The sequence below is a fragment of the Poromitra crassiceps genome (genome assembly GCF_964638095.1).
Source record: "Poromitra crassiceps genome assembly, chromosome: 8".
Lineage (NCBI taxonomy): Eukaryota > Metazoa > Chordata > Actinopteri > Beryciformes > Melamphaidae > Poromitra > Poromitra crassiceps.
The window spans coordinates 56,059,403-56,085,205 of record NC_139629.1 but is presented as its reverse complement, the minus strand read 5'-3'; the positions used below and the strand labels follow the sequence as shown (position 1 = coordinate 56,085,205).

Here is a 25,803-nt window from a genome sequence, read left to right as displayed (position 1 = left end):
CTCCACAGCCTAGCCCCCCCCCCCCCCCCCCCCCCCCACCTGACTGACCTCCTCATCCCCCATCGCCCCTCCCGTACACTCTGATCCTCTTCTACTGCCACCCTCATCATCCCCCATCCAGACTCAAAACCTTTGGTGACCGCGCTTTCTTCCGCGCCGCACCCCGACTTTGGAACTCCCTCCCCCAGACCGTCCGAGACTCTCCCTCACTCCCCACTTTCAAAACCCGACTTAAAACCTATCTGTTCTCCCAAGCTTACAACCTCCCCTACCCCACCCCCCCTGCCTCTCCCTCCTGTTATCTTCCTCTCCTCTGCTTCTCCATACAACCTTGCCCTGAACCGCCACTGTTATTTGTACCTGTTCCCTGTATCTGTTGCCTGTTACCTGTATCTGTTGCCTGTTGCCTGTTTCTGTTGCCTGTTGCTTGTCTTTTGTTCCTCTGTTAAGCGTCTTTGGGTTTTCAAAAGCGGTATATCAAATAAATGAATTATTATTATTATTAGGACAACACTGACGTTTTACTTCGTTACGAACTTGGGATTCTCACACTACAGTATGTCAATTATCCAACCAACCTTACTGCAAGGAAGCATCTCGTGCGACCCTGAGACCCGAGGCTGGCAACGGAGCACATGGCCTCAGCCCATGGCAATCCTTTGGCATAAGAGTGACTAAGGACCTACCGCCTGGTGGTTGACAGCATGCGCAAAGGACACGCTGGCCACATCAAGGCTATAGAACCTAACGAAAGTGTGGTGGGTAGACCATGAGGCAGCTGCACACGTCTTCCACTGACACCACGCAACAACGCCCAGGATGTCACAACACCTCGCATAGAGTGGGCCTTAATACCCTCCGGGGGAACCTTCCCCACAGCAGAGTAAGCCAAAGCAATGGCCTCCACTATCCAGTGCGACAAGCGCTCCTTCGACAGTGCCCCACCCAGGGCCCGTGGCCCAAAGCAAACCAGCAACTGGTTACAGGTGCGCAGCGTGTGTTAGAGAGCTGCAAGCCCGAGGGGACCGCGCCTGGCCAATATGGGCCGGGGCCGGGCTTTTTCCCCCTTTTTTTTATCAATAGGTCCGGGCCGGGGTCGGGCCCGTTTCAATAATTAAATTAAATAACGTTGTATTACTCGCTTAATTTTACACAGCAGAGCACAGTCAGACAAAGAGGAGGAGTGCACAGACACTTCCCCAGCCACACAGTCACACACAGACCCTCACGGGACGTTAGTCTGCCATTCATACTCATGTCATGACATGTAGCTTTCCGCTCAGTCAGCGACAGACAGCGTGCTGTGTCAGTGTGTAAAAAACAACAAAACAAGTTGTGTGTCCCGTGTCCGTCCGTGTACAGCGGACAGCTCCGGAACAGAGAGAGAGAGAGTCAAATAGAGACAAGCAGAGAGGCTGCAGGAGCAGGACGGCCGCGCCGCAGCAGCTGAGGAACAGAGAGACAGGGGGAGATGTGTCATCGCAGCAGGCTCGGGCCAATTCATTTCATAACTCATCCGGGCCGGGCACGGGCCTGCATGTCACGGGTCGGGGAGGGCTCGAGCCGAGATGTCAGGCCCACGCAGCTCTCTAGCGTGTGTGTCCTGGCCACATAGGTCAGGATTGCCCTCACCGGGCAAAGCGTTTTCAACTGTCGCTCCTCTGAGCTGAAAGGAGGGGGACAAAAAGTCACCAGGTCTACAACCATACACCTGAAGCTAGCGTTGATATTCTTAGGCTGGTACGCGGGGTTGGGCTGAAGCTTAACCCTCCGCGCATCATCAGCAAATACCAAGCAAGACTGCTGGACTGACAGGGCAATCAAGTCGCCAACCCTTTTGCCTGAAGACAAGGCTAACACAGCGCAGTCTTGAAGGACAGGAACTTTAGATCCACAGTTTCCAATGGCTCCTCCAACACTGTGACCAAGTCCCATTTAGGGAAGACATTCCACACCCGTGGTTGTAGCCTGCGCACCCCCTTCAAAAACCGGGAGACCAGCAGGATGCTCCCCATTTATTTCCCTTCGATCACCATGTGACAGGGCGATATGGCAGCCACATAGACTTTGAGGGACTGAGGGGATTGGCCCGCATCATACAGGCTCTGCAGGAAACAGAGGATGGGCTGAACACCACAACACACTGGATCCTTGTTCCATTCCGCGCACCAGTGCGAGAAAACTCGCCACTTGTACTGAGAGTGCGTGGACGTAGCCCTAGCGCTCTGTATGGTGTGCACCACGCTCATGGGCAAACCCTGAGCTAACAGGCGCTGCCGTTCAGGGACCAGGCCGCCAACTGCCATCTGGAAGGGGCGGGGTGGAGTATTTCGCCCTTCGCTTGCGACATGAGGTCCTACCGGCACGGCAGCAGGATGAGGTCCACGAACCAGATCTGCTGCGGCCACTGCGGAGCCACCAGGGTAAGTCGCAGGCCCTGCTCCTTCACTCATAAGGACAGACTGGATCAGGGGGAGGGGGGAAACGCGTAAAGGCTCTACCTGGGCCACACGTGTGCTAGTGCATCGTGACCCAAGGGGGGATCGTCGTTTTCGACAGAGAACCACAGGGGGCAGTGCGTTGGGAGCCGCGATGCGAAAAGATCGACATGGGCGCGTCCGAATCTGGCCCAAATCTGTTCCACCACTTGGGGGTGTAACCGCCACTCTGTCTGCTGGGGGTTGCTCCGCGACAACAAGTCCGCTCCGAAGTTCAGCCGGCCGGGTAAGTGTCCCACTGACAAGGAGAGCAGGCGGGAGTGCGCCCAAAGGTGTATCTCCGCCGCCCACTTGGTTCAAGGCTCTCGGCCGTACACCGCCCTGCTTGTTCAAGTAGGCGATCATGGCCATTTTGACCGAGCGAATCAGGACGTGGCAACCACGTATCTGATGCCGGAAGTGGCATAGAGCCCGGCAAACAGCTTCCAATGCGCACAATGCGCCCCAACCCCATAGCGAGGCGTTGGTGCGAATGACACGCCTGAGTGGAACGGGCCCCACTCGCATTCATGGTCAGCGAGTTCAACACCAGCCCCAGGAAGGTCGTGACCTGGACCAGGGCGAGGCAGCTCTTCTGCCAGTTTATCAAAAACCCCAGGGTCTGTAGGTGGTCTGTCACCGCCCTTGTGTGCACGATGGCGAGGTCCCTCAAGTCTGCCGCTTTAAGCGCGTCGTTGAGGTAAACAGACACGTATCCCCTTCGCACGGAGGGGAGCTTGCGCTGTGTTCACACATGTGGTGAATGTCCGTGGGCTCAGGGCAGAAGTGTTTCGTTCCGACAGAAGTGTGGGTCCAAAGCAAAAGACGGTCTTGGCTCATAGCACGGACATGATGTGGCGATCACGGGGGCGGAGCGGGTGGCTGTGCTATGGCCAATGGCCATGACGCCTTCAGGCGCAATGGATGGTTTTATAGGGGTCAGTTTTGAGAAAATGGACATTATCCAGTAGGTTTGCTGCTGGGAAGCAGCTTGGCATAGTGTGATAATCCGAGGTTCGAAACAAAGTAAAACTGGATTTGTTTGAACTGTCATCTTCTACCAAGGAAGAATAAACATAAAAAATAAACTGACAAATACGTCGGGTCTCTGTGCTCGACTCGAGCTGAAACTACACGCACCACAGCGTATTTGGGCTTTGGGGGAGAGGCGGTGCACACCACTGTGAGAGAAAGGGGTCCGCTGGATTTACATTATAAGACAAAACAAGAGCAACATTGCTAAGAGGAATGCAGCACGTTCCATCATGATTTTCAAAAAATGTTGTTTTCATGATTGTGGGTAATCAAAATCTGGATCATGCTTAATATTCAATTAATATGTTATATTGTGTAGATAATTATTACTTCTGTCAGGGACCTGAGAGGACTCAGTCCCATCATGAGAGACTTCTCACCTTGTTTCGTAAAACCTGGGTTATATTCATAACCTGGAGTTCTACTATGCCTATTATATTCACTCATTATATTCACTTGTTATGATGATTTTGATTACATTTTACCCATCATGTTCTTTTTTGTATTCTTTTCTGGCTTCACTAAGATTATGTAACATTTTGGAATGAAAATACAGATTAGCAGTGCAAAACTGGAGGCCAAAATTGCAAATATCTCCACAGCAACACTGAACTTCCCTGGAGAACTGACATATGCAGGGATAAAGGTCATCCAGACCGCACAGAATATCAGCATGCTGAAGGTGATGAATTTGGCTTCATTGAAATTATCAGGCAGGTTCCGAGCCAAAAAAGCTAGAAAGAAACATAACATAGCCAGGACTCCTATATACCCCAACACAGCCCAGAAGCCTACAGCTGAACCTAATGCACATTCTAAGATGATTTTGTCTTTAAAGTGTTTAAAATTCTTGAAAGGAAAAGGAGGAGAGATAGTTAGCCAAAGTATGCAAATCAGGACCTGTATGAGAGTGAAAGCCAGAACACTGAGTCTCTGCTGAGCAGGGCCGAACCATTTCATGATATTACTACCTGGAAGTGTAGCCCTGAAGGCGAGTAACACCACTATAGTTTTCCCCAGAAGACAAGACATGCAGAGGACAAAGGTGATCCCAAATGCTGTGTGTCGCAGCATGCAGGACCACTCAGAGGGCCGGCCGATGAAGGTCAGAGAACACAGGAAACACAGGGCCAGGGAGAAGAGCAGCAGGAAGCTTAGCTCAGAGTTGTTGGCCTTGACTATGGGGCTGTTCCTGTATCTGAAGAAGATGAAAGCCACCATAGCAGTCATGCAAGTTCCTAACAGGGCCGCCGCTGCGAGCAGTGCCCCCATAATCTCTTCATATGATAGAAACTCTGTGTCCTTCTTCTCACAGTCATCTCTTTTCTTGTTTGACCAGAATTCAGGATGGCATCGCTCACAGGTGATGGAATCTACAAGTTAAAATCAAAACAGATATTACATTTCCTGACTAGCTCCCCTATTTTCCCACAGCGGTGGCAGCAAGCCAGGCCAGGGTCAGAAGATGGCAAAGCTCAATCAGTCAGTCACTACAAATTTAGTGAAGGGGCGGGGTTAGGGAATAGGGGCCGTAGCGAGGGATACTCAGGGATCAAGTCGGGGTTCAACGGGTGGGTAGGGGGGACTGGCTAGGGGGATGTAGGTGGTGGAAGGGGGTGTGGTGAGGGATTGGAGCGGGACTAGGGAAAAGGGACCGTAGCTAGAGATAGGCAGGTCATACTGAGTCGGGGTTCAACGGCTGGCTAAGGGGATGTGGGGTGGACAGGGGTCAAGGAAGGGGGCGGGGTTGGGGAAAAAGGGCCATAGCTAAGGATAGGAAGGTCCAGAGCCATGTAGATAGAAGAGTCCCGACATCTCCATTCACTCCAATGGACCAGTTTTTTACTCTCAAGAGTTCCAGGAAGTAAGGTCCTGGATTAAGCAGCACTGTCGAGTTGCAGCAAAATAGACAGTTTGTGTTGTACTCTGAAAGGGTTTTTCCCCCCTTGAATCAAATTGTACATTATCAGCTTTATTTTAGCATGCAAAAGTAGCGCAATACCCATTCCTGGCTGTTCATTCGCCAATGAGTCTCGCATTTTAGTCCTCCACTGACGCCACTCTCTCTCTAGAGGACGCTAGAGTCACTAGAGGTCATAGAGAGCTGGGGATCAAGGGGTCGGTAAGGGGAGTGGCCATGGGGATGTGGGTGGGTGGGTTAGGCTTAGTGTAGGGTTAGGGGTAGGACCATTTGAAAACAATTAGATACCCCCAAAATATTGTCTAAAGGGCCATAAGGGTGGGCTTCAAGGTATTTGCACTTGCTAATTTCTTCTAGACAGATAGACGGTTCCATAACTATATGACCACCAGATAGCTATGTATAGAAAGTAGCCATTACCATGCCATGACAGCTACATTGCACATTATTTTGTGAATACTGATTCAATTATTTTGTAAAAAAAAAAGATCCCCGGGGGCAGGGGATGGTCGCAATTAATGGCTCATTTCCACCACATGATACTGCATAGTACAGCTCGTCTCAACTTGGCTTTACTCGTCTTGACCTGATACACTGTCTTCTTCCACCGCAAGTTTACTCGCCTCCGCCCACAACTGGCTGTCATAGCGACAGCATATCTGCCCTTCGCCCTCCGTTTGTATAACGTTAAAATTAAATCCCTACACGGAACATAATTTTAAAAGCTGTAGATGGAAAATGTATGAAATCCCCTGGTTATATGTTGAATGCAGTTTTTTCAACGTTGATTTTTAGTTGAAATCTGGGTGATATTGGGTTTGAACGTCTCAGACCTAATTTCACCCTCTTTTCAACCGGCTAAAATGCGGTTACAACGTCAACGTGTCAAAAAACACAATTTAGTTAATCATATTGTTAAAACGTTCGTTGTAGCTTGAAATAGAGACAATATTGATAGTGTGGGAATTGGCATTTGTCTGATTTATTGTGTAACTGAGAGTTGAAATCTGGTCTACACAAACAGTACATTTCAATGCATTTTATGTCACATGAAATATCATAAATATGGGACTTTATAGGCTGTTGCCAGCAAAAAGCTTCCAGGACACAATTAATACTTTAGCGCTATAAAATAATGAATTGAGTTCCCGCAGTAATGCGCATGCAAGTACTACTTAGTCGCTAGCTGTGACTGACTAGAATCTAGTCACTAGACCACACAATTCTGCACCGGTCTACACCCCAACTGCAGAAGGAGGTGCTCTGGGCATACTATATTATTAACAGACTGTATAGGCTACAAGGCTGTGTTCTCCCTGAGTTGCCGGTGTTAAATGAAGCCTCTGAAGCCGTACAGCCTACATAGACGCACACACAGTCAATATAATTTTATTGTTACATAATATAATAGTCTGGCACACATGATATAAAATATACCTGTACACCTGAACGCAACATGCAAGATACCCGCTGAATAAGTGTCCAAATGTTCATGTCATATTCTGGCCAATACTCCACTTCTGTTATAGCATTTCAGTCTGGAATATGGAATATCTTTCAATAATCTTTATGACTAAAAGGCTACATTGAAGTAGAAATCTAAATAACTCAAATAACTCATTGGTTTTGGATTTATCTAGCTTCAAGACTGCATTTTTGTTTGTGTGACCCTCAACACAGGCTTTGATCATCCCGGGACACTTACTGATGCTTAACTCATTGGCTGCCAGCCATTTCTGGAAAATGGATGCTCCCAGTGCCAGCCCTTTCAGAGCGTTTTCAGTGATTTCTCAAGACCCACAGAATATTGTGTGATATTACTATGTAAACACTGAACACGCCCAAAGAACGATGAGACTCTCTTGTATCATCAGCAAAAAAAAGTTTATTGATATCATTTTCCGTTCTTTAGTTATCAGCAGTAGAAGATAGGTTGGTTTCACCAAAAACAGACGTTTCAAACTAGAAGCTGAGATAATGAGCCTTTTGTGAAATGAAGCATTTCAAGCACATCACTGACTCTGAAGCTAATATTTTCTCATGTAGTGACACCTCAAAAATTATTTCCTTCAATAAAACAGCGAAAACAAAGGAATTTTGATGGCAAAATAATATTTTTTAGCTGCAACCAGCAGCGCTGGCCCCTGCGTGCGCAGACCCTACACCTTCTTGCTGGTCTTGATTTACTGCTGGTGGGCATCAGGTATTCTAGCTTGTGTTTGCCAATCTGTCCATCGAGCCTGCTGTCTGGGTCGGTGTTGTATGGTGCCCTGCGTGCCCCACCCCCATCAACTGCAAACTCCTCCTCCGTGGGAGTGTCTCTGGTGGCTCTCTGCTGCTCTGAACTTTCTGCTGCACGTTTCAAAGTGCGCCTCACAGCGTCTATTTTCACAGCGCTCCGCCGTTTTTGTGCGCCGGCTCCCAGCGCTCCCAGCTGAGAATAATTTATCTTTTCAGAAAGACGCTGGTGTCGGGTGCTCCTTTTCTGGCAACTAATCATATGGAGAAACTATCGCAACAGACAGAAAGGCTCAATTGTGGGAGCAGATTGCTGCTGTTCACAGGCACAGCTAACGTTACAGCATGCATCGGTTTCCGTTTCCCCGCGGCTTCTTCTCTGTTTTTTCCTCACCTTTCTCTAATCTGGAGAGCACTGTTGCCACCTAATGGGTCCGTAAAATAGCTTATACACCTTCAACATCCCCCATATTTTTCCAGGAGATGCATCAGGCTTTGATCCACGTCCCACCGTCAAAAAACGCAATTGACATCTTTAGACGTCATTGGCACTCTACGTTACTATTTGAATTGACGTCTTTAGACGTCATTGGCACTCAATGAGTTAAATTAACCCACTCATATTCTGATTTGTTTCAAGAAAAACATTTCAGCTAGTGGAAATTCTAATTGGCTGGTAACTTTAAAATCTAGCAGCCATATTGGCAGGTGGTCAAAAAAGTTAATTTCAAGCCCTGAGAGCAGGTGGTGACATAGGAGTGAGTGAGAAAAGGATCAAATATTGGTGGTTGAGACTGAATAATGACATCACAACTGTTAATTTAAAATGAGTTATTCCTCTAAACCTGGCTTCAAATGCACCAAATTTTTCGCGCTGGCGCCGTTCGGCCCTCAGCAAAACCTGGTAGCGAGGACATTTTTTGTGGCCCTCTCTATCATCAAAGTTACCCATCCATGGGTTACGGCATGACAATATTTGTTCAGCCCCCGGCAACAATCTGGGTTTCTCATGTGGCCCCCCATGAAAAATAATTGCCCACCCCTATATATGCCTGGAGCCCAGTATCTTTCTAGTGAACGTATAGCTCACTTCATAAAGCGGAGATCCGTGGTTCGAATCCCGTGTCCGCCGTTGGATTTTTAATTTAAGATCCTGGTGAAATATGGTCTAAGTCGTTTTTTCAACGTCGACCCTAAACGTTTTTTAAACGTCTTTTCAACCGAAAAATGCTCGCTGGGTAGTCAGTCACAGCGACCATACCAGGAAGTAGGCTATAAAAAGAACAGGGCCATACACGTTTAACATTAAAATGAAATCCCTACACAGAACTTTTAAACTGCTTATGAAATACTGGTGCCTCTATAAAGGTAAAGTCTCACTGATTGTCACACACCTGAATGTGCGAAATTTGTTCTCCGCATTTGATGCATCCCCTGGGGGAGCGGTGAGCGGCAGCAGCACCGCGCTCGGGAATCATATGGTGATCTAACCCCCCAATTCCAACGCTTTGATGCTGAGTGCCAAGCAGGCAGGCAAATGGGTCCCATTTTTATAGTCTTTGGTATGACTCGGCCGGGGATCGAACTCACAACCTGCCAGTCTCAGGGCGGACACTCAAACCACAAGGCCACTGAGCTGGTGACCTCCATGAGCAAATGAGACCATTACAAATATCCATAGGAGAATGGATATTTCTTTGTTGTTATTTACATACACCGCGCACTACATAGCGCAGGACATGGTTACGCTACAGGGAGAAGAGAAGCCAGCAGCCCGGCCAGTCGCCAGGAAAACCCACGGCTCCACTAAAACCCGCGGATCCTCAAAACAATTGAAGCCAACTGTCATGTTAAGGCTGAGAAAAATTTGATTTTATTTCACCAGAGCTGAAGGCAGCAAGACAAAAGACTGTTGGAAATAATAGAAGAGTTTGGGAAATAACGTTACACACAAGAGGTAAGTGCCACTAAACTGGTATCCAGCATTGACAGTATCCAGAGACACAGTAAACATGATTCTGTCTGACCAATCAGTCGTCTGCAATGTTTCCACGTCACCGTATGGTACTGGGTCCACAGCCCTGGAACCTCGCCAGATGTGGTACTAGAAATAGCATGACAACCCGCGTTACCAGCAGTGGAAATGGGCCATAATTGGCTTACCCCACTGGCTCCGGCCTTCATGAGTTGTACATTTAAGCTACTGTAGTTTGTTACAGACCAATCTGGGACCAATAGACTCTGGGACAGTCCTACTTTTTTTCCTGGCTTCCTGCTTCCTCTCCTGCCACCATCACTTCCTTTTTTGCGTCCGTGCTCCACTGTTTACAGTCTGAATAGCAACTTGCACAACTTGACTTTTGCGATACTACTAGTCACAACAACTACACCTCCAGTAATTTTCCACTGTTGTTGTGAGACGAGTTGACGTCTTCTATGCAGTGTGTTTTTGCGTTAATGTTATTAGCGAATAGCTGAAACGGACGTGGAGTATACAGTACTCCAAAATTTTATATTCACATGCACTGATGATTAACTCCATTTTTACTATGAATCGTACTGTATATAAACATGTAAGTAGTGGTATTATATTTTAATATTTATTTGCTGATATTGAATTGACAGGCATTATCCTCTGTTCCATTAAATAATACTAGAGTAGAACTCGCCATCTTTGGCTGCTCAGTCTTCTCTGAACTTCGCTACAGCTGTGCAACAGTCTCTGACACAAGGGACAACTGTTGCCAAGAAACTAATCCTGAAGGAATGGAAGTCCCCCTCTTCACCCTCTTTTCAATTGTGGCTGACGGATATGACCTCTGTTATACGGATGGAGAGACTTAGGTTCCTGAGGACTGACTCACTTAAGAAATTATCTGCCATTTGGGACCAGTTTCTAGCCTACCTCGTTGAGGTTGCGGGCGATTCGCCATACTGGTTCCCCATGGATCCCCTGTGTGGGATCACAGGCACAATACGTCTTATAAGCATATAAGCACCTTATGCGACTGGTAGCACAACTTAATAACCGCTATTGGGTGTGCCTGTATTACCGAGTGCCGACACGGATGCTGGCCCGACCCATCAACGCTCTGAGAACCGGGATAGGCTGAAAGCCAGACCTCTCTGTGTGCTTGGGTAGCAGGCTGAAGGCAGCGGACGCCAACAGACTCAACAAACTGATCCGTAAGGCCAGGGACATTGTGGGGCTGGAGCTGGGCTCTCTGACAGCGGTGTCGGAGAAGAGAATGCTGTCCAGGCTACGCTCCATCATGAGCAATGACTTGCACCCACTCCACGGCATGCTAGTCAAACACAGGAGCGCGTTCAGTGAGAGGCTGATCCCACCTAGATGCAATACGGAGAGGCACAGGAAATCATTCCTGCCTGTGGCCATTGGACTCTTTAACGCCTCACTTAAAAGAGCACCTCGGAGACACGTCAGCCGATAGGTTAACTGTGTCACACACTGTGCCACATGTAATGGGCAAGCTGACTTAATATAAGTCCAGTGTGCAATAACTGCAATTTGACACGTAATGTACATCCTACTTTATTATACTTTATGATACTTTACTCTACTTACTTATTTTTGCTTACTTTATCGTATTTTACTACTGTTTTATTGTATGCTATGTGTGTTCTGAGTGCGAGCTGCTGTAACCTGTCCCAATTTCCCCCCGGGGATCATTAAAGTCTTTCTGATTCTGATTCTGATTCTTACAGATGCTTGGAGGCTAACAAGAGCTAGCAGGCCGCAGCCTCCAATAACATCCTTGCTGATTGGAGACTCGGATGTCAAATACAAAAAAACAAAACAACACCGCTACTCTCTTCCCTAATGAGTTGATCCGCGATTTAACAAGGTAAATTCCTGAAATCTTGTCTACTCACAGCTCGGTAAACAAGATTACCCTTCATGTCGGAGACAATGACATTCCAAAAGAACAATCTGAAACATTAAAACGTGACTTCCTGGATCTACTGAAGCTCCTGGCCACACTGGATATTGAGGCATTTTTTAGTGGCCCTCTGCCCCCAAATGGATATAAAATCAACACATTCACCAGGTCCCTGGGCTTAAGCACGTGGCTTTCAACTGTCTGCCCTCGGTATAATGTGAAGTTCATTGACAACTTCAATCTCTTCTGGGATCGCAGTCACCTCTACAGTCATAATGGTCAACTCAACAGAGATGGCACAAGGCTCTTTTTTGCCATCAATCATCCAACACCAGATAATCCCAGGGCCAGGAAAGTGCACCCCCCCCCCCCCCCCTCCACCATCTCCAACCCGGTATGCCACCCACCCCCTCCCCACCACTGCCGACCCCAAACCTGCCCCCCCCACAGTCCGCTCCCTTACATCCCCCTCCGCCCCCTCCCTTACTGCCTCCTACCTGCTCCCCGCCCCCCGACCCACCCTCTCTCCACCATGCTCTCTGCCCCTCCCCCAAGAGCAGTCCCCCAAGCGTCGACACACCCCACCCCCGCCTGTCCAAGAGCCTAATGTTCCTCACCGAAACCTGGCTCGATATGAATAACAGAGTGGTTGTTCTGTCCGAATCAGCACCGCCTAATTATAGCTTCATTGACACTCCCAGAGTGATAAGAGGGGGGGGGGGGGGGGGGGGAGTAGCGATTGTCTTTTCTGATATGTTTCAATGTAAGCAGGTAACATTTGGAGACTTCTCATCGTTCGAATACCTTGCTGCTATTCTGAAATGCTCAACTACTGTTTTACTGCTGAATATTTATAGACCACCAGAATACTCAGGCATCTTTCTCGTTGAATTTGCTGATCTACTCTCCTTAATTTTCATGGAACATGACTGTATATCTATTGCTGGGGATTTCAATATTCATATTGATAACCCCAATGATAATTTTGCCAAAGAACTGACTATCTTACTTGACACTTTTGATCTGTCTCAACATGTTTCAGGGCCCACTCACAACGAGGCCATACCCTGGATTTAGTTATTACTAGGGGCTTTAAGTCCTCTCCTGTGTTGACTATTGATTTCAATTCAACAATCCTGAATGCTATTGATAGTGTGGCGCCTGTTAGGTTAAAAATGCTGTCTGGCAAGATTAAAGCACCCTGGCGAAATTCTGCATCCGTTAGATGCAAAAAGAAAGATTGCAGGAAAGCTAAGCGTAAATGGCGGAAAACGAATCTTCATATTCACTATGACATTTACAAAGAAAGCCTTCACTCCTACAACCTCGAACTGAAAAGGTTGAGACAATCGTTCTTTTCCAATATCATTAACAAAAATGTGAACAATGCACGCACTCTATTTGCCACAGTTGATAGACTGACTAACCCGCCTCTCTGTGTAGCACCTGAGTTTCTCTCTACTGTCAAATGTAATGAGTTTGCTGCCTTTTTTACGGACAAAATTATTAACACGTTGACTGCCACTGACGTATATATACGTCAAAAAAAATCCAGCGGTTCACTGCCATTGACGTATTAATACGTCAAAAAAATGAATTTTTTTTTTTTGACCGTGGGATGTGCATCTAACCCTTTTACATCTCTTATATAATTATTGGAGCCACCGAACGTTTACAACCCATTCCACCGACCCACTAAGTGGCAACAGTGCTGACTAGAGGAAGGCAAGCATTTTTTTAACTTGTCACGCCATTCTCACCCCAGCCATTCTCATGAAAATGGATGGGGGAAAACGCTTTCGTTTTCGCGCTGATTGCTGGCGATGCGGGATTGCAAATTTGCATAATAGATTACAGGTGGAACACACTTTGAAACACGCAGCATAAATATGACCAGAATCGCAAAAGCTTCTCTCAACCAAAACTCCAAGAAGCGAGCGAGTACATCCAGACTTCCTCAAACAGCGGCCGCGCAGACAGGCACAGGACAGCAGCAAAGCAGACAAGCTTGTGATGGCCGCTGCAGCCAAGAAGAACGCCCACGGAGGGAGGAGTTGAAGCAACTCTCCCTCTCGCTCTCTCCCTCTCTCTCTCTCTCTCTCTCGCTCTCTCTCTCTCCCTCCCTCCCTCTCTCTCTCTCTCTCTCTCTCTCCCTCTCCCCCTCTCACTAGGATTAAACCTAGTGCGTCTCCCTCCCGAGAGGGAGGGAGAGAGAGAGAGAGGGAGGGAGAGCGAGAGGGAGGGAGAGAGAGAGAGAGAGAGAGAGAGAGGGAGGGAGAGCGAGAGGGAGGGAGAGAGAGAGAGAGAGAGAGAGAGCGAGAGGGGGAGGGAGAGAGAGAGAGAGAGAGCCAAAAATGAATGGTTAAAGTGACTGTTCTATCGAATTTCACAAAAAGCCGTTTATCTCTGAATATTTTTTCTGATGCTGAAACCATGCTGTATTCAACTGCTAATGCTTACATAACTACTAACTCTACAAATTAACTCTTTTAGACAGAGAAAGCACACATTCTATTAGTTCTTTTGAGATATTGTGTGTTCACAAAATCTTAGCAGAAAAGAATCCTCGGGTCTTGAAAGATGAGCCAGAATCCTCAAAAAAAACCTCTGGCAGAACCTACCTACAGTAAAAAAAAAAACGTCTGGCAGTGAATGTGTTAATATCAGGCAGGCTATTAGTGGCTCAACACCAATAATTGCTGTGACATCATCCTATCCGCAGATCCCTAGCTCGATAAATTTGTCCCAGTTCAGCGCTATCGACCACGACATCTTAGAGGAAACTGTGCAAGGCTGTCTCGATACCCTTCCAACAAGCTTTTTTTAAAGTGTTTATAACTGCCTGTCGTCGGACCTATTGCAAATAGTTAATAGCTCCCTTTTGACCGGCACTTTTCCTGAGACCCTGAAAACTGCAGTTATTAAACCCCTACTAAAAAAGCGTAGCCTTGATGCATCGGTAATCAGTAACTACAGACCAATATCTAATCTCCCCTTCATAGGCAAAATAATTGAAAAGGTTGTTTACCTACAACTCAATAGATTCCTAACCTCAAATGATCTCCTAGATAAACTCCAATCAGGCTTTCGCCCCCATCACACACAGAAACCGCGCTTACTAAAGTCATAAATTATATTAGAATGAACTCAGACTCAGGCAAAAATTCGATTCTAGTGCTATTGGATCTTAGCACTGCATTTGACACTGTTGACCACTCAATATTATTGGACAGACTGGAAAACTGGGTTGGACTATCGGGTATGGTCCTCCAGTAGTTCAGGTCCTATCTTCAAGACAGGAAGTACTTCGTCTCCATTGGCAATTACACATCTGACCTAACTAGTATGACTTGTGGGATGCCTCAAGGATCCATTATGGGGCCCGTTCTCTTCAATCTTTATATGCTCCCTCTAGGCCTAATTATGCAAAAAAAAAAAAAAGTAGCCTATCATAACTACGCAAATGACACTCAGTTGTATATAACTCTTTCCTCAGCTGACTCCCATAGAATCATTGTGCCAGTGCATTGACCAAATAAATAACTGGATGCGCCAGAATTTCCTACAGCTAAACAAAGACAAAACAGAGGTGATCGTCTTTGGTCCCAAATAACAAAGGCTTAAAATCACTGCACGCCTTGAGTCTCGATCCCTGAAGGATCAAGTCAAAAATCTTGGCATTATTATTGATTCAGATCTAAACTTTAACTCCCACATTAAGTAAATCAGAAAATCAGCTTTTTATCATCTTAAAAATATAGCAAGAATTAGGGGCTACATGTCCAGACAGGATCTAGAAAAACTAATTCACGCCTTCATCTATACTGCCCTGCAAAGCTAAAAGGGGGTAACTCAATTTTTGTCAAAAATTAGTTTTTGTCATTTTTGGAACATTGAAGATCTGCTTTATCATGTGGAAAAATATCTTGAGTCAATTGTGTTGTTTTTTGGAGAAAATAGGGGGTCATATTTACAGTAACTTCCAAAAGCCCTAGAAAAGCCAAGCAAGACTGAGGTAACATCAGTTACGGTTGTTTGGTTTGGTTTGACTGCACTCTGAATGCTCTGCCCTGCAACGCAAAAAGGGGGTAACTCACCAGAATGCTCAGGTTGAGTTGATGAGTTACATTACTGGGCAGGCCTAATGTCATGATTGTGACATCGGACCAATTACCACCCCCCCCCCACACACACACAGACACCCACACCACCCACAATAACTCCCAAGGTTGCCAGCTCATAATGCATTAACCCCCTAACCCGTATACATTAACCCGCGAGGCACCTCATATGACATTAACCCCCGAGGCACCAGCTCATACCACATTTACCCCCGAGGCTCCAGCTCGTACAACATTAACCCCAGAGACGCCAACTCATATGACATTAACCCCTGAGGCGCCAGCTCATACGACATTAACCCCCGAGGCGCCAGCTCATACCACATTAACCCCGAGACACCGCGCATATGAAATTAACCCCGGAGGTGCCAGCTTATACGAAATTAACCCCCGAGGCGCCAGCTCATACCACATTAACCCCAGAGGCACCGCTTATATGAAATTAACCCCAGAGGTGCCAGCTCATATGGCATTAACCCCTGAGGTGCCAGCTCATACAACATTAACCCCTGAGGTACCAGCTCATACAACATTAACCCCCGAGGCGCCAGCTCATACCACATTAACCCCCGAGGCGCCGCTCATATATAATTTACCCCCGAGGTGCCAGCTCATACAACATTAACCCTCGAGGTACCAGCTAATACAACATTAACCCCCGAGGTACCAGCTAATACAACATTAACCCCCGAGGTACCAGCTCATACAACATTGACCCCCGAGGTGCCGTGCCTATGAAATTAACCCCAGAGGTGCCAGCTCATATGACATTAACCCCCGAGGCACCAGCTCATATGACATTAACCCCCGAGGCACCAGCTCATATGACATTAACCACTGAGCTACCAGCTCATACAACATTAACCCCCGAGGCACCAGCTCATATGACATTAACCCCTGAGGTACCAGCATATACGACATTAACCCACGAGGCGCCAACACACAGACACACAACGGGCCAACAAGAGTCCCACCAAACTAGGCTTTAAGGATGTGTAGCAGCCTGATAATCTAGTTATATTATATTTATACTTATATTATATTAAGCGTAATTGTGCCATGAACATGAGACTTCATGTCTATGTTATCATTATTATCATATATACTGGTTTTATATAGTGATAAGCAACCAAATGAAGGATCAAAGAAAGAAGTTACTGTCTTTTTGTTTGGCATCACCCCTTATTATTTTGCAGACAATGCAAAGCCAGAGTAAGGTAACTTCCAAATAAGGGTCAAAGGTCAAGTTTGAGCTAAAAACAATTATGTAGATAAATAACTACATTAAAACAACATATAATTAACACATGTCCAGTTTTCTTCCTACAATACGTTTGGCTGGACAACAACAAAACTTTAAAGTCATTTTTCTCAGTTCTACACTCTGGCGAGTTACCCCCTTTTAGCTTTGCAGGGCAGTATAGTAGGTTAGACTGCTGCAATAGCCTTTTCTCTGGTCTCTCCAAAAAAGAACTTGGGCAACTTCAGCTCATTCAGAATGCTGCTGCTAGAGTTCTAACGAAGACTAAGAAAGCTGATCATATCACTCCAGTTCTTAAGTCCTTACACTGGTTGACAGTGTGTCATAGAATAGATTTTAAAATACTGTTATTAGTCTATAAAACACTTAATGGCCTAGGCCCAAAATACATCGCTGAATTGCTCCCACACTACGAACCGTCTAGACCTCTCAGGTCAGCAGGGTCCAGCGTATTAACTGTCCCTAGGATCAAAGCAAATCATGGGAAGGCCGCATTTACCCACTATGCTTCTGCTAGCTGTAACAAACTGCCTGAAGACCTCAGATCTGCGCCAACGTTACTTACTTTTATAAATAGACTAAAGACTTTTATGTTTACCGTCGCTTTTAACTGCTGACAGCTGTTTCTCAATCACTGGGTTAGGGTTAGGGAGGGACGCACGTGTAAGGGAAAAGAGGACACCGTACCCAGACCTATGTTTTATGTGTGTGTAGTCCACTGGCGCCGGAACAAGGGGGACATGGGGACATTTTGTCCCCCTTAAAATTGGGTCCCCCTAAAAATAAAAAATAAATAAAAAATAAATAAATCTGAGGGGACAACTGCCCCTGACGCTTAGAGCCCACTACACTGTTTACACAGCCTGTGATGCTTGTTAAAGCCATGATCGTTGTGGGATTATTTCAATCATGAGAGGCCAGTTGGTAGGATTTAACGAACTTTATTTAGCAATCGGCATGCATGGCAAATACTTTGGCGCATGACTCCATTAGCCAGTGGCGCTGCTCTTGAGGCAAGAGGAGGGCATCTGCATAGGCTAGGAGATCCCCCCCCAGTGGGGGATCAGGAGTCACGACTCGTTGGTGGTGGACTGGGGAGGTGGGTGGGGCAAAACAACGCTTCAGAGGACGGCTTCAGGGAAGATGGACTGCCGTGAAGCTGCTGCTGCTATGATCGGAGAGAGAGGTGACGTAGAACCCTTGCTATATATGTGAGAATTAACTGACGTCATATCTGACGTCATTACAGACATCATACTAAGACTTTGACTGACCACGTCATACTAGAACTTGACTGACGTCAGGGGGTGATCGGATTAGATTATGCACGAATGGCCTTCTGCTTGAAATATGGTCTAGAGACCTCACTTCAATCATGAGAGGCCAGTTGGTAGGATTTAACAAACTTTATTTAGCAATCGGCATGCATGGCAAATACTTTGGCGCATGACTCCATTAGCCAGTGGCGCTGCTCTTGAGGCAAGAGGAGGGCATCTGCATAGGCTAGGAGATCCCCCAAAAGGAAGATCTGATTACCGGAGGTTAATTGAGATCTGCGGGCACCGGTAGTTGATTGTACTTTTGTGGCCTTTGACCTTTTAGCGACTTACAGCTATTTGCGGCTGGCGCTCCCAACTCGGTCGGGCCTTCGATCTTGGTACATTAGTAGTTGATTGTACTTTTCTGGCCTTTTCTGGCCTTCAACCTTTTTTAACGACTTACGGCTACTTGCGGCTGGCGCTTCCCAAACCCGGACGGGCCTTCGATCTTGATCCCCCTACTTGCGGCTGGCGCTTCCCAACTCGGTCGGGCCTTGCGCGCCGCACGACTTGGCCTTCTGACTGACCCTGACTCTCTCTCTCGACTCTCTCTCTCTTCCCCCCAAAAATGATCCGGGAGATTTACTGCGCCTTACTGGGCGCTGTGCTTTTCGGGGAGCCACCACCAACGAGACATTTTGGCACGGAAGCCCGGGACACTGTTCGTTGCCATGCTCGCCGATTAAGGGAGGAGGGTTCTTTGGGCCACGGTATGGCTGCCTGCTCCGGGCGGGTGTAGCTGGAGAGCTGACTTAGGGGTTGGTGACTTAGTGACTTGGGGGTAGGTGACCTGGTGACTTACGGCTGGCGCTTCCCAACTTGGCGCTGGACTTGGATGCCTTAGTGGTTGGTGACTTAGTGACTTAGGGGTTCCCGACTTGGCATGGGTGACTTAGTGATATCCCAACTTGGCGCTGGACTTGGATGACTTAGGGGTTGGTGACTTAGTGACTTAGGGGTTCCCGACTTGGCCTGGGTGACTTAGTGACTTGACTTGGCGCTGGACTTGGATGACTTAGGGGTTTGTATGGCGAACCAAATGTACAACGAGGAGTCCGGAATCCGAGTCCGGATCCGGATCTTCCCCCTGACTTAGGGGTTGGTGACTTAGTGACTTAGGGTTTCCCGGCTTGGCCTGGGTGACTTGACTTGGCGTTGGACTTGGGTGACTTCGGGGTTTGTATGGTGAACCGAATTGTACGATGAGGGGTCCGGAATCCGAATCCGGATCCGGATCTTCCCCCCAGAGGTTGTCGGCTTTTAACATGTATGTTTGTTTTTTGTTTTTTTTCCCCTTCCTCTTAGTTGTATTATTACTATTGTTATTAGTGGGCGTTTAATGATGGAATGATCGGATCACAGACCAGATAAATTGTCAATCAACTCGCTTTATTTAATCAAAACACAAGGGACACCTACAGTACATGTGGTGTTTTCAAAGCAATGTAAATCAATATCCCTTTTTTGGTGGGGGGGGATCCTTTGCGGGCAGCCGGAGCGGGGGTGGGCATCCCCGCAGGTGCTACATGCGTGCAGGAAATTACATTTGGGATATGTGCACACGTTTTCATTGAAATATCTGCAAAGGGAGCTGGGGGTATGGGTATGCACCTGGGAGGACCCGCTGGTGGAGGGGGCGGCGCCGGACTGAAAGGCTGCCTTTGGGCAGAATTGTGCAGAGTGCCCCGGTTCGCCGCACGAGTAACAGGTGTTCCCCGGCCGCCCGCTAACCAGCGACGTGAATATCTGCATGTCCATGATGGACCAGTTAAGCCGCGTATTAGCCTGAGTGATCATCAGGGCGGCTTTAGCGGAGAATGCTTTATGATATTGGTAGAATAGTTTACCGTGGTTGGAGTAGAGGTCCCCTATTAGCGCTAGATATTTGTCTAGCTCATGGCGGTGCTCTGGGTACACTTCGCAAATCACGTCACGGTAGACGCCAAACGTGTTCAGGAAGTCACATAAGGAAAGGTCTTTGGGCAGGCGGGGGTCGGACGACTTTAAATAGACGGGGCCATCTGGGTCACCCGTAACCTTCCTTTTACACTCGGGAGATGGCAGGAGTATGCTAACTAAATTAATGTCTCTGCCCTTTAAAATCTTGGACCTCAGCCTGGGAGAAACATTGGCACAGGGAGAAACAAAAGGATACCAAATGGGATGGCGGGCGTGGCGGACGCCAGAGTGTTCATCTGGGCGGGTTGGGTGGTGGTGGGGAGCACGTCGGCTTGCTGCACGGGCGGGGGCAGGATCGGCTGCTGCGCCAGCTGGGCTGCGGCGGACGTGGGGGGAATGGGGGGGGGGGGGGGGGGGTTCCAGGGCGCTCAGACGAGCTTCTACTGATCTGCTAGCATCTAGCAGGGACAGCAGAATGGCTCTTGACGACCCCTGTCGGCTCGGCGGAGCTACGAATGGGGCCGCTTCCGCTTCCGGGGCGGCGGCCTGGGGTTCAGTGCGACCAGGAAGGACGTGGCATCTCGCGGCGGCCCCGCGGCCTGCATTTCCCCGGCGGCTCCCGGCTCTCGGGGCAGCTGTCTCTACTGGTCTTCGCCCGCGGCCTCTCGCACGTCCGCGCCGAGCGGCCTCTCCCTCCGGCACGCTCGCACGCGTTCTTGGGCCTCCACGGCGCGGCGCTTCGTCTTCTGCTCTCCTATCACGGGCCGTCGCAGTGTCGCGCCCCGTGCCACGGGAACGCGCGCTGGGCCTTCTCGTCGGGGCTATGCTGGCAGCCTGTGGTCTGGCCGCTTCGCCAACGTCTTCGTCAGACACCTCGGAAGGCAAGTACGCTCCATGGCCGGTCCGGAACAGGGAAGCGATGCTGTCGTCACTGTCCATGGACTGCTCTGGCTCGGAACTCGACATACCAGGAATGGAGTGGGGAGCGTTGAGAGATCTGCGGGGAATATCCACGGGTGGAGAAGGCTTGAGGATGCTGATTCGGTCTGCAGATATGGAGCAAAACAACGCTTCGGGGGACGGCTTCAGGGGAGATGGACTGCCGTGAAGCTGCTGCTGCTATGCTCGGCCAGAGAGAGAGAGGTGACGTAGAACCCTTGCTATATATGTGAGAATTAACTGACGTCATATATGACGTCATTACAGACGTCATACTAAGACTTTGACTGACCACGTCATACTAGAACTTGACTGACGTCAGGGGGTGATCGGATTAGATTATGCACGAATGGCCTTCTGCTTGAAATATGGTCTAGAGTCCTCACTACACCTGAGACAGACAGACCCAGGGATCAAGTTACAGAGAGCCCACTTTACACTGTTTACACAGCCTGTGACTCTTGTTAAAGCCATGATCATTGTGGGATTATTACACCTGAGAGACAGACAGACCGGGACTCTGTACTGCACTCACTGTCATTGGCTGCTGCTATAATCGTATATGGTTATTGTTATTTTATTTTTGTGTTGAGATGACAAGTTTTGCACTGTCTTTCGAATAAGTTCAGTGTTTCTGCCTGTGTTGCTGTCTGTTGTAGTGTAATTATAAAATTACCTAAAAGGAGAGCAGGTCACCAAGTGAGTGAGAAAAGGAAAAATACTGAATAATTACATCACTACAGTATAATCCTAATGTTAATTTAAAATGAGATATTCATCTAAATATGGCTAATAAATCATCCAAACGTCCATAAAAACGTCAATTTTTCGTCGGCGCGCTTATAAAAAACGGCGCCCTGAGGGCGCCGAAAAAATAAATAAAATAAAAAATATATATATTGTGTCCCCCTTATTGCAAAATCGTTCGGGCGCCAGTGGTGTAGTCATGTTTATAGTCATGATGTCGGGGGACTCAATATAGATAAATTGATTTATTCTATTATGCAAACCCAATGAGTCCTCTATACGTTTTTAGCTCTTTTTGCAACTGCTACGCCTGTTGCCTAATGCACTTTTTATACTCTTTTTTAAAGTTTTGTTGTGATGCTTTTAAATGTCCATTTTATTCTCTTCTTTTATTCTTTTATTTTCCTGTCATCCATTTTATGTGAAGCACTTTGAATTGCCTCTGTGTATGAAATGTGCTATACAAATAAACTTGACTTGACTTGACTTGACTTGACTTGACTTAATACTGAATGTTGATAATGTGTTTTTGTTTGTTTGTCTTGTTCGTATGTTGTTCAGAAACATTTTAAATAAAATATTGAAACAAAAAAATACTAGAGTACCTGTGGTGTTGGTGACTTCTCCCTCTGCACATGGTATACAGTCAAAACAGCAGACCGCCTTTCCTTTCTGGAGGACCTTACGGGTTCCTGGGAGACAGCTCTCACTGCACACTGACACAGGCACCTGCATTAACAAAAAAGCAATATGAGATACACTTTGATATGCTGTTGTCTTTACAAGTCACCATTTGGAATTCTGATCAAAGCGACATTACGATACAATAATCCCACAAGTTAACAATCCATGAATGATCATACAGTATTAACCTGTTCTGAGTTCTGTGCCCAAATTAAGGACTTGGTGTGCAGATTTAGCTGTTTTTCTGCAGGTAAAGATGCGTCGTAAAGACCAACGGTGACAAACTCCACATTGCCATTTTCGGTCGGCTGCCAGTTTATGATTTCATACTTTGCTGCTGGGTCTCCATTCTCATCAAAGTAAACGTCCTCCCCCTCCTTTGTCTTGAACTGAACCTTTTTTATGAGCTGCAAAATCTAAGCAGATAGATATTAATTTACGTATTCCATTCAATGTAAACCACCTCATATTAGCTCTGCAGAATGATGGACATGCAACAATTTATTCAACAAAATACAGTTAAAAATTAAAAAAGCAACAACAAAAAGTTAATGTGAAGCACATAATGTTGAACTATCATTCAGCCTTCAGTGTTCAACTCACTGTGAATGGATCTGGCTGTATCTTATTGCCACATAATTCTTTACAGCCAAGAACACTATGTAGTGCGTGAGCCACAGCATACACTCCTTTATAGATATTGTTAAATAAGGGCATGTATGACATATCAGTGAAACTGTTTTGCTGCCCAGACAGATCTTCAGACCCTGTACAGTATCTCTGATTCCCTCCTGAACCCGTCGTCTGCTTGAACCTACAATCAAACACTGTCTCCCATAATTCAGTGAACAATTCATTATGAGATGAAATGAGTGACTTTACATCCAGCATGAACTCTCTCATGCCTGTGACATGTGCCTTGGCGATGGACAGCCCTATAGCACCATCCAGGATGTAGTGTTCATTCATCGTTGCAGTGGAGGGAGAAATGATCCAGCCCTCACTGCCTACCCACTGGTACCCAGTCAGGTTTTGGGAGGCCATCTCATGTATTAGTATTTTCAAATCAAAGCCGGGGAGGAAAGCAACAATCACCTGGGAAGTGGAAACTTTGATAATGTCAATTATTGCCTGTATTTTTTCTGGTGGATCTGTTCTAATGAAGGCTACAGAGTACTCTAGACAGATGCCCAGCTTTTGGGCCGTCTCTGCGAATATGGCCATGCCGTTATTGCCATAATCATTATAGCTCCTAATTCCCCCGACCCAAGTCCAGCCAAAGTGCTTGACCAACTGGGCCAGAGCTCTGCTCTGGTAGAAGTCACTGGGTATTGTTCTGAGGAAGGATGGGTACTGGACTTTGTCACTGAGACAAGCACAGGTGGCAGAGGGGCTGATCTAGGGAGTAGAAAGGAATGATATTCCCATGATGAGGATGGAAAAACAACACAACACAACAAAAACAGGAAAACATAGAGGACATTAGCATTAATTATCTTAAAACTGCCTTTACTGTGAGCAGTCAGACAAAGTGCAACATAATAGTTTCTGTATTATCAAGAAAATAAAACTAAATAAATAGATCAAACTGTGGCCATGGTCCATTACAGTACATGATTATACATTAAGTGAAAAAAAAACTACCCACCAATGGGATATTAAAAGGTCCAATGAGAGTGGATATAGCCATGGAAGGAGAGGAGGACTCTCCTATAATGGCCAGCACTTGGGCCGGTCTGGTGCAGGGTGCCTTGGAGGCTGTGGATATATCCTCATTACCATTAGCCAAGGCCAGTGTGACCCTTATTGACCTTGGAATGGAGTAACATGAATCATATATCTTGTAGCCCAGAAAGATGCCAGGCAGCAAGTCTGTGCTGTTGTTAATCTCCTCAATGGCAAAGAGCATAGCCTGAGCAAACTGGAACCCGTAGAAAACCAACCTTGACCAAGACAATTATACATAGTTGTTGTTACTGTATACATAGCCAATATGTCCATGAAATGAAACACAATTAAAAGTGAGATGAGCAAACATTTCTTATTTCGTAACTCAGCGTGATAACCTTTTTTAATATTTATTTGTTATATCTACCCAGCTCTTCTAATCTTCTATCTTACTTACTTAGTCAGACTTACAGAAGTTAAGTGGGACTTACAGAGTCCCAATCAAGAACAAAAAAAGACACCTCAACAGATACAAATACTCTTTCATCCCCATATCAGTCAGTCTCCTAAACTCAGGTCATAGGTAATGTATTGTTGATTGTACTGTAAATTATTGATGTTTGCACTTTGGTTGTGTATTTGCACATGTCGGCACTGGTGTGCTATGCACTATTGCTTTTTTGTTGTTGTTTTTGTTATGGCACTGTGTATCTATGTGGCAGCCTGTATGTCCAAGACAAATTTCCCTCGGGACAAATTAAAATAATCTTGAATCTTGAATCTTACTGTATGTCAAGCAGCTTGCTACAGTCTGATTTACCTTGTGCACTGCACTGGTGGTGGTCTGTACATGTAGGTGTCCTGCCTGTCTTTCCATTCCCAGGGGAAGCTGCTGTGGAAAGGGAAGAGTCCACCCAAGATAATGTGCCCATTCTTAGACAGCTGAGGGATCTCCGGCTCCCCTATCTGCCGACACACCGGCTCCTCAGTTCCAGAGAGAGATGCCACCAGCAGCAGCTGCAGAAGGACCCAACCCTGCTCTGTCCAGCTTTGGGTGGACATCATACTAAAGACTGTTTACACACCAAGAGCGATCTGAAAATACAGCATGAAAATGCAATGCAAATTTAGACCCACCTGTCAATCACAGCAACACGTCTTCACGTCAGAAGCCAATTTCAGAAAAATTGACCTGGTCCGGGGGGGGGGGGACATTGACTGATATAGGTTCAAAAAATCGTATTGACGGGTGCAAACGAAAAAAAACGCATGTGTAAGGACCTTAAGAGAGAAACTGCAGGGCAGCAGCAGGTGCACCCTAAAAGGAGCAGGGCAGAGCTTGCATCTGTATTTATAGATATTAAAACATCACACATAGCAGTGATGTTAGGGCTCCACAGGGAGGACAGGACAGAGGAGGGAGGTGCACAACTGGAAAGTTCTTAATGTGTTTTGGCTGTATCTTATTAGTAGCCTATTCAGTCACTTAACATTCTGGTGTTTTTCCATTCAATATTTGAATCTCTGATTTGCAGCACTTTGAAAAATAATGGATGAGCGCTAAAGCCTCGAAACTTATATTTTAAATGGTT

The 25,803-nt window shown here is 46.8% G+C and overlaps 1 protein-coding gene across 1 annotated transcript; it reads right to left on the bottom strand.

The window, feature by feature from the left end:
• Positions 1 to 2,712: 2,712 nt before the first annotated feature.
• LOC310780809 (extracellular calcium-sensing receptor-like) lies at positions 2,713 to 25,273 on the bottom strand (the record flags this gene model as incomplete). The annotated part of the gene is made up of 9 exons (XM_083641311.1): positions 2,713 to 2,736; positions 3,004 to 3,196; positions 3,991 to 4,885; positions 22,465 to 22,588; positions 22,732 to 22,959; positions 23,147 to 23,287; positions 23,714 to 23,941; positions 24,192 to 24,486; positions 25,032 to 25,273. The coding sequence occupies 9 exons, from the start codon at positions 25,271 to 25,273 to the stop codon at positions 2,713 to 2,715; spliced, it is 2,370 nt and encodes a 789-aa protein (XP_083497437.1).
• Positions 25,274 to 25,803: the final 530 nt, after the last annotated feature.